The 12522-nt window shown below is 56.8% G+C and overlaps 1 protein-coding gene across 3 annotated transcripts; it reads right to left on the bottom strand.

Moving 5' to 3' along the window:
- Window positions 1–9612, bottom strand: NCAPH (non-SMC condensin I complex subunit H). Of its 3 annotated transcripts, none has more exons than XM_077191668.1 (17): window positions 9350–9612; window positions 9039–9129; window positions 8730–8822; window positions 7932–8070; window positions 7391–7509; window positions 6351–6540; window positions 5852–5943; window positions 5019–5206; window positions 4630–4778; window positions 4164–4270; window positions 3854–3976; window positions 3481–3588; window positions 2506–2664; window positions 2006–2104; window positions 1706–1827; window positions 911–986; window positions 1–457 (listed from the first exon to the last, which is right to left on the bottom strand). In XM_077191668.1, exons 1-17 carry the CDS (start codon window positions 9571–9573, stop codon window positions 398–400), a joined length of 2139 nt encoding a protein of 712 aa, XP_077047783.1. In that variant the 5' UTR covers window positions 9574–9612; the 3' UTR covers window positions 1–397. The 3 variants fall into 3 exon arrangements, with proteins under 3 accessions (XP_077047783.1, XP_077047784.1, XP_054506704.2); XM_077191669.1 differs by having other exon boundaries at window positions 4164–4267; XM_054650729.2 differs by having other exon boundaries at window positions 1706–1791; window positions 9350–9610.
- Window positions 9613–12522: the final 2910 nt, after the last annotated feature.

Below are 12522 nucleotides of genomic sequence, written 5' to 3'. Positions count from 1 at the left end.
TCCAAAGTGTGCAAAATTTATTAACCTTGAAAACAGTTAAAAAAAAGGGAATAATCCCAGGGAATGGAGGGAACGGGGGCCAGGAGTAACAGTCAGTCCAAAAACTGGGAATTACAGACTGGGAAGGAAACAGGGAGGGAATTCTGGGACAGACAGACAGACAGAATTTTGGGACAGACAGGAAATTTTGGGATACAGAGAGGAAATTTTGGGACACAGAGAGGAAATTTTGGGACACAGAGCAGCCTGGGTTCACAGTGAAGTGCAGGAATTTCCAATGCCAGGGAAAAGCTGCTGGATCCTGGTTGGGATCTGTCCAGCCAGGACATCCCTGAATCCCAGCCTTCCCAGGGATTTGGGATTTTGGGATTTCTCAGCATTCCCAGCTGGATCAGGGTCAGTCCCCTCCTCTCACCAGGATATCTGCCAGGTCCTCGGTGCTCTCCAGCTTCAGATTCTGGGAATGGGAAGGAAAAGCTTTGGAATGAAATCCCCTGGGATGAGGCTTGGGAACAATCCCGGCCCCTCCTGCCCTGCCCAGGGGCTTTTCCAGGGAATGGGGCCTGAGCAGGAATTTCCCCATGGGAAGGAGCCCCCACAGGGGGTTGGAGTCTCCATCCCTGCAGGAATTCCAAGGAATTCCTGGGTGTGGAAGGAATCCCGGTGGGGACTGGGCATGTTGTAACCTTGGAGAGCTTTTCCAGCCTCAGGAATTCTGGGATTTTGGGATTCTGTTCTTATCCAGAGTCCGGAATGCCCGGGATGGCTCTGAGGGGACAAACCCTGCACGAGCTGGGAATGCTCCCATTCCCTGGGAATGAGCTGTATTCCATGGAAAGCCTGGGATGGGTGGAACAAGCTGCAATCCCTGGAATCCCCGGGATTGGTGGGAATGGCTCCCTGCTCTCACCTTCTCGTTGGCCAGGTGCAGGAGGGACACGAAGGCCAAGGGCACCGACAGGTCAGAGGCCATGGCAGGAGGGAGCCTGCGGAAAAGCGGGATCGGGACCAGAGCCCGGGAATGCCAGAGCAGCCAGGAATGCCCGGGAGCAGGGAATGGGCTCTTCCCTGGGAACAGCCTCAGGGGTCGGCCCTCTCCTGGTCCCATTCCCAGCTCCATTCCCTCTCGGGATTTTCCCTGTCCCATTCCCATCCCAACACCTGGAGAGATTTTCCCATTCCCATTCGGGATTTCCTCATTCCCATGTGGGATTTTCCCTGTCCCATTCCCATTATTCCCATTCCCACTGAGGATTTTCCCTGTCCCATTCTCATTCCCATGTGGGATTTTCCCATTCCCATTATTCCCATTCCCACGTGGGATTTTCCCGTTCCCATTATTCCCATTCCCATTCGGGATTTCCTCATTCCCATGTGGGATTTTCCCTGTCCCATTCCCATTATTCCCATCCTGGATTTTCCTATTCTCATTCCCATTATTCCCATTCCCATTGAGGATTTTCCCTGTCCCATTCCCATTCCCATGTGGGATTTTCCCATTCCCATTGCCATTATTCCCATTCTCATTTGGAATTTTCCCATTCCTATTCTCATTATTCCCATCCTGGATTTTCCTATTCTCATTCCCATTATTACCATTATTCCCATTATTCCCATTTGGGATTTTCCCATTCCCATTCGGGATTTTCCCTGTCCCATTCCCAGTATTCCCATTATTCCCATTTGGGATTTTCCCATTCCCGACCTGTGCCACAGATCCTTGATGAGGTCACTCAGGCTTTTCTCTCCGGCCACCTTCACATCCGTCCCTTCCCCGGCCTCCTCCTCCTCCTGCTTGGGAAAACCCGGGAATGCAGAGCCCCCAAACTGCAAGGAAAACCCCTGGGAACCTCAGCCCACCCTGGCCAAGGGGAAACTTGGGGCTGATCCCATGGAATTGGGGTTTATCCCCTGGGACTGGGGCTTTTCCCACGGGATTGGGGCTGATCCCAGGGACTGGGAAGGAGCCCCTGCAGAATTCCCAGCAGGAATTTCCCTTCCTGACCTCTCCCTGCTCCGTCAGCAGCTCCCACATGTTCCTCTTCAGCCTCCTCATGTCCATCCTCTTGGCTGTCCTGGCGTACTGGATGGGGATCTTATGGACCTGAGGGGGAAATCTGGGATTATCTGGGATCATCACCAGGATCATCATTGGGATCACAGCCACAATGCTCATGACTCCTGATTTTCCATGGGAATAACAGCGAGCGTGGCCTTGCTGCCAATCCCGACGTTTAGTCTGGGAATTGTTCCTCTGGGAATGCCAATCCCACTGTTCAGTCTGGGAATTGTTCCTCTGGGAATGCCCATCCCGGCAATCCCTGGAACCACGGGAGTGTCCTGGGATTTTTAACCCTGGAGGCGCTGAGAGGTTTTTGCTCCAGCCCAGACCAGGGAGGAATTCCCAGTCCCAAGGAGGAATTCCCAGTTCTAGTGAGGAATTCCCAGTCCCAGGGAGGAATCTCCAGCCCAGTGCTCCCAGTCCCTCCCAGTGTTCCCAGTGACCTTGGGGGGCTCAGCAATCAGCTCCAGCTCCCCGCAGCCGGGGCCGTTCCTGCCGTTGATCCCGGAGTGCTCCGGAGCCTCGGGATGAGCTGGGAGCGGGAGCAGCCCCGCCTGGCCCGGGAATTCCGCGGGATCGGGATCGTCGTCGCTGTCAGGAACCTGCCAGGGGACACGGGGGGGACACCAGAGTCACCTGGGAGGAGCCAGAGGCAGCAGGAACTGCTCCAGAGGGTGGGAATTCCTGCCCGGCTTCCCCAGGGGATTGGGGTTATCCCCACATGGAATTGGGGTTTATCCCTTGGAATTGGGGTTTATCCCCTTGGGATTTGGTTTATTCCCATGGAATTGGGGTTTACCCCATGGAATTGGGGTTTATTCCCATGGAATTGGGGTTTATTCCCATGGGATTGGTGTTTATCACATGGAATCTGGTTTATCCCCATGGAATTGGGTTTATTCCCATGGAATTGGGGTTTACCCCATGGGATTGGGTTTATTCCCATGGAATTGGGGTTTATCCCCTTGGGATTGGGTTTATTCCCATGGAATTGGGGTTTATCACATGGAATTGGGTTTATTCCCATGGGATTGGGGTTTACCCCATGGAATTGGGTTTATTCCCATGGAATTGTGGTTTATCCCTTGGGATTGGGTTTATTCCCATGGAATTGGGGTTTACCCCATGGAATTGGGTTTATTCCCATGGGATTGGGGTTTATCCCATGGAATCTGGTTTATCCCCATGGAATTGGGGTTTATTCCCAAGGAATTGGGGTTTACCCCATGGGATTTGGGTTCATCCCCATGGAACGGGGCCAAGGCTGAAGCCAAGGCAGCTGCAGGGAGCAGAAATCCCAAAGTTTTCCCAGCCCTGGGAACGTCCAGGCCAGGCTGGGCGCCAGGAGGGCCCTGCAGCTCCGATTCCTCCCCTCAGGAATTGTGGATCTCATCCCAGCAGGAATTGCCGGGCTGTACCTGCAGGGCAGGGCAGAAGTTGGAGGTGTCGTTGGCGTTGTTGTAGTCGTAATCCTCAACCCCAGCCTCGCTGTCCAAGGCTCCCGCTGGATCCGAGCTCGGGCTGAGCTGGGGGAAAACATTCCAAAACATTCCTGGGAAAAGGCTGGGCCTTGGCCCTTCATCGCCCTTTCTGCCCTTCCAGGAGGGTTTGTGGTGGGAGCAGCCCCGGGGAACATCCGGAACATTCCCAGGGCTTGGTGAGCACAGGTTTGGTGCCGGGAATGATTCCCAGGATGATTCCCTGGAACGGCACCTTGGGGTGATTCTGTGGGACAGTTCCCTGGAATGGCTCCCCAGGACGATTCCCTGGAATTCTTCTGGGAATTCTCACCTTGACGTGGGGCTTGAGGAAGAGCTGCCCCAGGTTCTCGGGGTCGTAGTTGAAGTCTGCGGGGAGCGTGGTGCTCCGGCTGTTCTGGCTCTCCAGGATGGATTTGGCCAAAGTTGTGGATGCCTGGGAACGGGACAGGACAGCTCCATGGAAAAATGGGAAGCTCCACCAGTTTTCCATGGAAAAACAACAGTGAAGTGTTTTGTCTGGGAAGGGGCAGGGCGGGAGGTGCCCCCCAGGACACAACAGCTGGAGCTGCCCCAAATCCCGGGAATTCCAGGCTGCTGTGGGAAAAGGGCTCTGCGGGCACCTTGGTCTTCTGGAAATAGGCCTGGAAGTCGATGTCCTCCTCGAAATCCAGCTCGAAAACCTTCCTGGGAATCCTCTGCCGGGAATCCTTCTCCAGGCCTGGGGCTGCTGAGGGACAGCAGGGAAAAGAAGGGGGAGAGGAAAAATGGGAACGGAAAAAGCTCGGAATTCCAGAACTGAGCCCCTGCTAGCCCAGAATTCCAGGACTGAGCCCTTCCCAGTTGGAATTCCAGAAATGAGCCCTTCCTAGCCCAGAATTCCAGGATTGAGCCCTTCCCAGCCAGGAATTCCAGGGTTCAGCCTTTCCCAGCCAGGAATTCCAGGATTGAGCCCTTTCCAGTCAGGAGTTCCAGGATTAAGCCCTTCCTAGCCCAGAATTCCAGGACTGAGCCCTTCCCAGTCAGGAATTCCAGGGTTCCAGCCCCTCCCAGCCCACAGTTCCAGGTCTCCCTGCCCCGGGCGCTCACGGGGCTGGCGGGGCCGGAAGCGCCAGTGCTCGGGGCCGGCCCACATGGAGAGCACGCGGGGGCTGAAGTAGGAATATTCCCCGGGATTCAGGGACACGTGCAGGCTCATCGTGCCGATGTCCCCCTCTCCCAGGGCAGCTCCGGTGCTCCTGGAAACAAAAAAAAAAAAAAAAGGGAAAAGGAATGGCAGCTGCTCAGAATTCCATCAGCATCCCTGGGGTTTGTTGTCTCCGCTCAAAACTTCTGGTGTTTGCTGTCCCTGCTCAGAATTCCCTCGGCATTCCCAAGGGATTTGTTATCCCTGCTCAGAATTCCCTCAGCATTCCTCGCTGGCACTGGGAATTCCCCTGGAATCCAGCCCAGCCGCCATCCCTGGACCCCAGCCCCACCTCTTGCTGTGGCCCAGGGAGTCTCCGTTGGCCTGGAATTCCGGGTGGTTCCCATTCCCGGCCGGGGATTCGGGCTGGAATTCGGGCTGGGAGGGGGCCCAGCCCTCGCCCTCCTCGCTGTCGGGATCCAGGTTGGGATCGAAGGCGTGCTCGCTCTTCCGGAACTTCTCCAGGAGCGCCGACACCGACTGCAACACACGAGCGCCCAGCCTGGACTGCGGATCCCGCCCCGACCAGCAATTCCCAACCCGGACTGGGAATCCCCACCTGGACTGGAAATTCCTTATCTGAATCAGGGATCCCGCCCGGATCAGGAATTCCCAATCTGGATCGGGAATCCCACCCAGATCAGGAATTCCCAATCTGGATCGGGGATCCTGACTGGATCAGGAATTCCCAACCTGGACTGGAAATCCCCACCTGGATTGGAAATTCCTTATCTGAATCAGGAATCCCACCCAGATCAGGAATTCCCAACCCGGATTGGGGATCCTGACTGGATTGGGAATTCTCCACCTGGACCGGGCATGTGGCTCAAGAACCGCTAATCTCATCTCAGGAATTCCCACCTGGATCAGGAATTCCCACCCGGATCAGGAATTCCCACCTGGCTCCGGAATCCCTAATCTGGCTCTGGAATTTCCAAACTGGCTCAGGAATCTGTGTCAGGAATTCCCACTTGGATCAGGGATTCCCACCTGGCTATGGAATCTGGCTCAGGGATTCCCAACCTTGCTCAGGGATTCCCAGCCTTGCTCTGGAATTCCCAACCTTGCTCTGGAATTCCCGTCTGGCTCTGGAATTCCTAATCTGGCTCAGGGACTCCCACCCACCTCGTTGTGGGACTCCTCATCCCACTTGGTGAACTGGAATCCGGCCAGGGAGGAGCAGATCCGGCGTTTTTCCAGGCACGGGGCCAGCAGGGCTGCGGAGAGGGGGGACACAGGTGAGTTCCTGGGATCCCAGCAGGAATTCCCACCTGGATCAGGAATTCCCAGCCTGGATCAGGACCTCCAAAATTCCTGCACAGGATCCCAAATTAAGATGGGGGAGTGGAGAGGGGAATCCGGGAATGGAAGGGGGGGAATTAGGGAATGGGGATGGGAATGGGAATTCAGGAATGAAATTCAGGAATTCCCACCTGGCTCTGGAATCCCTAATCTGGCTCAGGAATTCCCAATCTTACTCCGGAATTCCCAGCCTGGCTCAGGATCTCGAGCCTCCCAAACCCCCACTTTTCCAGCAGCTGGAGCAGGATCCAAGCCGGGAACGAATGCACGGGAAAAGGGCAGGATCCAAGCAGGGAAAAGGCTGGGAAGGGCTGGGATTCACCTTTCAGAGTGGGCACGGTGACGGGATGGGAGCTGGGCAGGGCCAGGCTCTCCGAGGAGGGCAGGGGGACGATTTCAGAGGGGAAGAGGAGGCGGCTCTGGAAGCCCTGGGAGCGCAGCCCCGTCAGGAAAATGCCGGCGGTGTTGCACTCGTCAAAGGAGGCGACTGCGCGCTGGAACATGGGATCCACCTGGAAAACCGGGAATGATGGGGATCAGGGAATGGGAATCCGGGAATGGAGGGGGGATCAGGGAATGGGGACCCAGGAATGGAGGGGGGAATCAGGGAATGGGGACCCAGGAATGGAGGGGGATCAGGGAATGGGGACCCAGGAATGGAGGGGGATCAGGGAATGGGGACCCAGGAATGGAGGGGGATCAGGGAATGGGGACCCAGGAATGGAGGGGGATCAGGGAATGGGGACCCAGGAATGGAGGGGGATCAGGGAATGGGGATCCAGGAATGGAGGGGGATCAGGGAATGGGGACCCAGGAATGGAGGGGGAATCAGGGAATGGGGATGGGAATCAGGGAATGGGGATCCAGGAATGGAGAGGGGGATAAGGGAATGGGGATGGGAATCCGGGAATGGAGAGGGGATTTAGGGAATGGGGATGGGAATGGGAATCCAGGAATGGAGGGGGAATCAGGGAATGGGGATCCAGGAATGGAGAGGGGATCAGGGAATGGGGATGGGAATCAGGGAATAGTGGGGGGAATTAGGATGGGGGAGTGGAGAGGGGAATTGGGGAATGGGAATCAGGGAATGGAGAGAGGAATTCAGGAATGGAGGTGGGAATTGGGGAATGGGAATTGGGGAATGGAGATGGATATTGGGGAATGGGAATCAGGAATGGAGGTGGGAATCAGGGAATGGGACTCAGGAATGGAGATGGGAATCAGGAATGGAAAACCAGGACAGAATGGCAGGGAGGATGAGGAGCAGCCCAGGGAGGATGAGGAGCAGGGCAGGGGGGATGAGGAGCAGCCCAGGGGGGATGAGGAGCAGCCCAGGGAGGATGAGGAGCAGCCCAGGCCCACCTCAGGCCGCTGGCTGCCCTCGGGCACGTTGATGTTGCTCAGGTTCTGCTCGATGGTTTTGAAGCTTTGCTTCTTCTTTGGCTGAGCCTTCTTGGCAGCCTCGGGGGCTGGGCTGGAGTCTGGCATGGGGAAAGGGACAAATTCCACCTCAGAAGGGCTGGGGTACCCCAAAGGAGGGAGAAACCCTGGAATTGGCACAGCAAACTGCAGCGGGCATTGAAATCCCTCAGGATGTGTGGGCATCAGCAGCGCTCTGCTGGCTTCCTATGGATTCTGTTGGGCAAAAACTGCCCCTGTTTGATCCCAAAGTGCAACCTGAAATCACTGAGTGACAGATCCAGCTCCTCCTCCCACCCCTCCCTGCTCCAGCATTCCAGGAGAACCCATCCGGGATCTCCCAGCCCTTGGAAAACCCAACTCATCCAACTGATCCCAAACGCCTTCAGAACTCCCAAAAAGCGCTGAGGCTCCCCCCGAGCCTGGCTGGGAAACGAGGGGGAATCCCCGGGGGTTTTCTGGGAGGAAAAGGGGGAATTCCCACCTTCCTGGGGGCTGTCTGAGTCCCGGGCAGGGGGCGGCTCCTTGCCCAGGTGGCCCAGGACCCTGAAGGCGTCGGCGTGCACGGAATCCACGCGCATGGCGTAGATCTTGGCGCTGGCGTCCAGAGTCCCGGCTGCCACCTGCAGGGACAGGGAATTCCCAGCTGGGCAGGGAAACCCCACCTGGGCCATCCCCCAGGGCTCTGCACCCCCAGGGAAACCGGGATAAATAAATACAATAACAGGGAAAGGGTTTAGTGAAAGCTATGGACACCCCAAAGGGTGTTCTCCCCATAGTTTGGTTTTTTTTTTGGTTTTTTTTCTGGCATTGCAGCTAAAAATCCTTTAGGAATTGTTTAGAAATGCCAATTTTGTGCAGTGGTTTTGGTTTGTTAATTGGAGGATTTTCTGGTTAACGTTTAATATAATATAACAATGAGTTATAGTGTAATTTGGAAATAGTTGGCTTGTGGAAGGGGCTAACAGCAGGCCTGCTAGCTAAAGGAGTGAGGAGAAGCTGAGAAGCAAGGAGAAGCTGATAAGGAGCTCTCTCCAAGGCTGTAACCAAGGAGACCAAGAGAAGAAGGATAAGGGAAGATAAGAGATGACCGCCTCAACAGCAACATGGGCTCCTGACTGTGATAGCGTGAATTATAACATCTGTATTGTCTCACCCCTCATGTGAGACTGAAAATGGAGTGCAAGTTTTTGAAACACCTCTCAGCTGCCCCATCTCTGGGTCAGAAAAGGACGTGGTCCAACAGAAATGAAGCAGCAGCAGCAGCAGGGACCCCTCTGACCTGGAAGTTGGTGAGCTCCGAGTTCTTCTGCTTCAGGATGTCGGTCATGTAATCGATCAGGTGCAGCCCAAAGGCGTTCTTGGTGGTGATTTTCTGCAAGAAAGCAGCACCCAGAAGAAAAAGCTGGGACCCTTCCCCTGGCCAGGGACACCCACGGGCAGGGATTGCCCAGAGATATTCCAGAAGCGTGTGCACAGAACCCACGGCCCAGCTGGGACCAGACACCTCTTTATGGCCCTTTAACCTGCCAGAGCCGCGGGTGAGGGGTTTTAAACCGCGCAGGGCCCAAACGCGGCTGCCCTGACTCACATTCTCGGTGGAGAGCTTGATGCAGGTGCTGTAGTGCTCCGAGATCTGCGCGTTGGTCCATTGGGGCAGCGGCGGCTGCCAGCTCTCGGTCCTGCGGGACACAGCGGGGTCGCTACCGGGGCTCTCCCCTCAGCCCGGGACACAGCGGGATCGGTGCCCGTGCCCTTCCCTCAGCCCGGGACACAGCGGGATCGGTGTCCGGGCTCTCCCTCCAGCCCCGCGGGGGTCGGTGCCCGCATTCCCCCCGCAGCCCCGCGGGGGTCGGTGCCCGCATTCCCCCCCTCGGCCCGGGCATCGCGCACCGGCCCTACCTGAGCGATGGGGAACCGAGGCCCTGCAGCGACGAGTCCACAGCCCTGGAGCGGCGGCGCTGGCGCCTCTCGCGCTCATCGTCGTTGTCGGGGCACTCGGCGAACACGGGGGTGCCGGTGCTGCCGGGGGCCCGCAGGGTCGGCGAGAGGAAGGCGGCGGCAGCGCTGGGGCTGCAGGCAGCCATGGCCGTGGCTCCGCGCCGCGCAGCGGGCGAGCCCGCCATCCCCGGGGCCACGCCCCCTCCGCGCCTTCCTGCCAATCAGCGCGCGGCGTGCCCGCCCCCGAGGCGGGTTTGAACGGCGGCGCGCGCTCGGTAACGGTCGTGAGGGTGAAGGGGGCGGGGCTTCGCTCTGAGGGAGCCGTGAGGGGGCCCGGGAAGGGAAGGGGCGGCCTCGCCATTTCCCCCTTTTCCCCCCAAATTCCGGGGCCGGAGCGGGGTCAGCGGCCTCCGGTGCTGCTCTGGAGCCCCCCCCGGAAGGAGGAGGAGCCGCCAGAGCCGCGCCGCTAACCCCGGAATCGCTGAGGTAATCTTGGAATCTTTGGGATCGCTGAGTCCAAGCTGGGCCCGATCCCCACCTTGTCACTGAGTGCAACATCCAAGCCTTCCCTTCCAGGTGGGTCCCGATATTCACTTTGCCCTTCCAGGTGTCTTCCCACATTCCCTGTCACTCTACAAAGTGTATTCCCACATTCCCTGTCACTCTCCAAGATGTGTTCCCGTATTTCCTGTCACTCTCCAGATGTAATTCCCACATTCCCCGTGACCCTCACCGGGTCCCACATCCCTGGGAGACGCTCCTGGGAGAGCCCCGAGCTCTGTGCCTGAGGCAAAGCTCTGCCAAGAGGAAAGAAAATCCATGGCTTTTCCTTCTGGAGCATCCCTCGTGCTCTGGGAACTTTAGGGAAAATTTGGGATGGCCTGGATGTGCCAGATATGTCCCCAAAGCTTGGGAATTCCCAAAGTTTGGGAAGAGGGGTTTGACTCCACCGGGAGCAGGAGCTTTTCCCGGCATTCCCAGCCGGAATTCACGATTTAGGGACGCTGCCGCTGGGTGCCGCCGTTTTTCCCGGCGGTTTTTCCCGGCCGAGCCGCTGGATGGAGCAGGAGGAAAAGCCGTGGATTGGTCTCCGCAGGAATGGTTCCCAGGATTTCCCCTCCCCGCACGGAGCGGCCAAGGGGTCACAGAACCGTGGAATTGCTGAGGGTGGAAAACACCTTTGGGATTCATTAAATCCGAGCTCCAGAGTGCGACGGAGCCGTGGGATGTCCCAGGGGGGAAAACCTGGATTTAGGGAATGGTGTCCCTATCCAGGATATTCCAGGCTCCCGGGAAGGGCTGATCCAAGGAAACACCACCCAGCCCTGTCCCCAGCATGGGCGTGACATCTGGGTTTCCATAGAACCCCTTCCAAACGCGGCCATCCATCAGCCAAGCAAGGACAAACCCATTTTTCCTAAGGAATGTGTGGATTTAGGGTGATCCTTAACCCCCAAATCCCAGTTTGGTTTTGGCTCCATCCATCCCTCTGGAGCTGAGCTTGATCCACACTTTGGTTTTTATTCCACACACACCTACACGTCAACCAAACAAAGAAAATCCTGTTTCCTCAGTTGAGCCCTTCCTGGGCTCAGTTCACAGTTGAGTTTTTATAGAACCCATTCCAAGCACAGCCATCCATCAACTGGAACCAAACAAGGAAAATTCCATTTTTCTGAGGAATATGTGGATTTAGGGTGGTCCTCAACCCCCAGATCTCAGTTATATTTTGGCTCCATCTGTCCCTCTGGAGCCAGGCTCCATTCCTGCCAGGACAGAGCCAGAGGGATCTCAGCTCTGCCTTCATCCAACCCCAAAAATGGCAAAGGAATCAATGCTTGGAGCCTGGAATCTCCTTGGAAGAGCAGCCTGGAATCTCCCTGGAAGATTCCAAGCACCCAGGAGGCCCCGGCCGATTCCCAGACCTGCAGGATCTGAACCACTTTGGGGTTTTTTTTTTGTCCCCCTGACAATGTGGGGGCTGAGCAATGGGGTTGGTCCCTTCCCTCGGCTGCTCCCGGATAAGCAGGAGAGGCTGGAAAATCCCCGGCTGGGTTTGGGATGTGTTTTCCCGGGAGCAGCCCCCGCTTTCCGTGGCTGCTGTAAACAAATCAATCTCTGCAGCTGAGCCCATCCCGGAGGAGACTCCAAGGAATTCTGACAGGTTTTATGCCCAAATAAATCATTCCTGCCCTGGCAACGGCAGTGGATTTTCCCCCGGCATCAGCAGGAACGTTCCTGCATGGAAAGGGGGAATTGAGGGAATGGATCACTGTGACAGCAATGGTACAAAGGGCTGTGATCCCTCCCTGGCTCCAGAAATCCCTGCCAGGACTCGATTCCCAGCTCCCCACAATTCCCAAAATCCCGGGAGGATGTGGGGATGCTCCTGGGTGCAGGGAGGGGTTTCCTTTGGGAGCTGCCGGGGCTTTTCCAGCCGGGCTTGGGAAGGGTTGGGGAGGATTTGGGGCACCGGGATGTCCCCAAGCTGTGGGGTGGGAAACTTGGGAAAAGGAACGAGGATTGGAGACTTTGCCTGGAATGCTCAGGGAATGGGCAGGGAATGACCTCGGAATGGGCAGAGAATCCCACCCTGGGACCAACTGACCATTCCCTGGCTATTCCCTGAATGGAAGCCTGGAAAAGGCCTCGGATTTGGGATTTCAGGGCATTCTCCCCCTGTTTTCCCCTTCCAGGGCCGTGTCCATCCCCTCTGGCCGTGGCTCCAGGGCCACGAGGGAAAGCTCAGGAGAGGGAAAGGGGTTGGATCTTTCCGAGATTTCATTGGGAAGCTCTGTTCTGCCTGGCTGCTGCACGCCTCACTCGCCTCCAGCTGGGATGGATTCTTTTCCCTTTAGTGGGAATGTTCTGGAAGAGGCTGGAGTGTCACAGAGCTCAGAGTGGCCCCAATCCTTTCTCTTGGTTCTCATTCCCTGGGAATGGTCCCAATCCCTTTTGGCTGCCCCTCATTCCCTGAGAATGGCCCCAATACCCTCTCCCACCCCTCACTCCCAATGAGCAGTGAGGATCTGACCTTTGGTGCTCTCATTCCCTGGGGATTATCCCCAGTTCTTGTGCCACAAATCCCAGGATTTCCCAGAATTTTGGTGCTCATCCCATCCCAGCCCCTCAGG

Source organism: Agelaius phoeniceus, chromosome 30, assembly GCF_051311805.1.
Source record: "Agelaius phoeniceus isolate bAgePho1 chromosome 30, bAgePho1.hap1, whole genome shotgun sequence".
In the NCBI taxonomy this organism is placed as follows: Eukaryota; Metazoa; Chordata; class Aves; order Passeriformes; family Icteridae; genus Agelaius; species Agelaius phoeniceus.
This window is presented reverse-complemented; position numbering and strand designations above follow the sequence as displayed.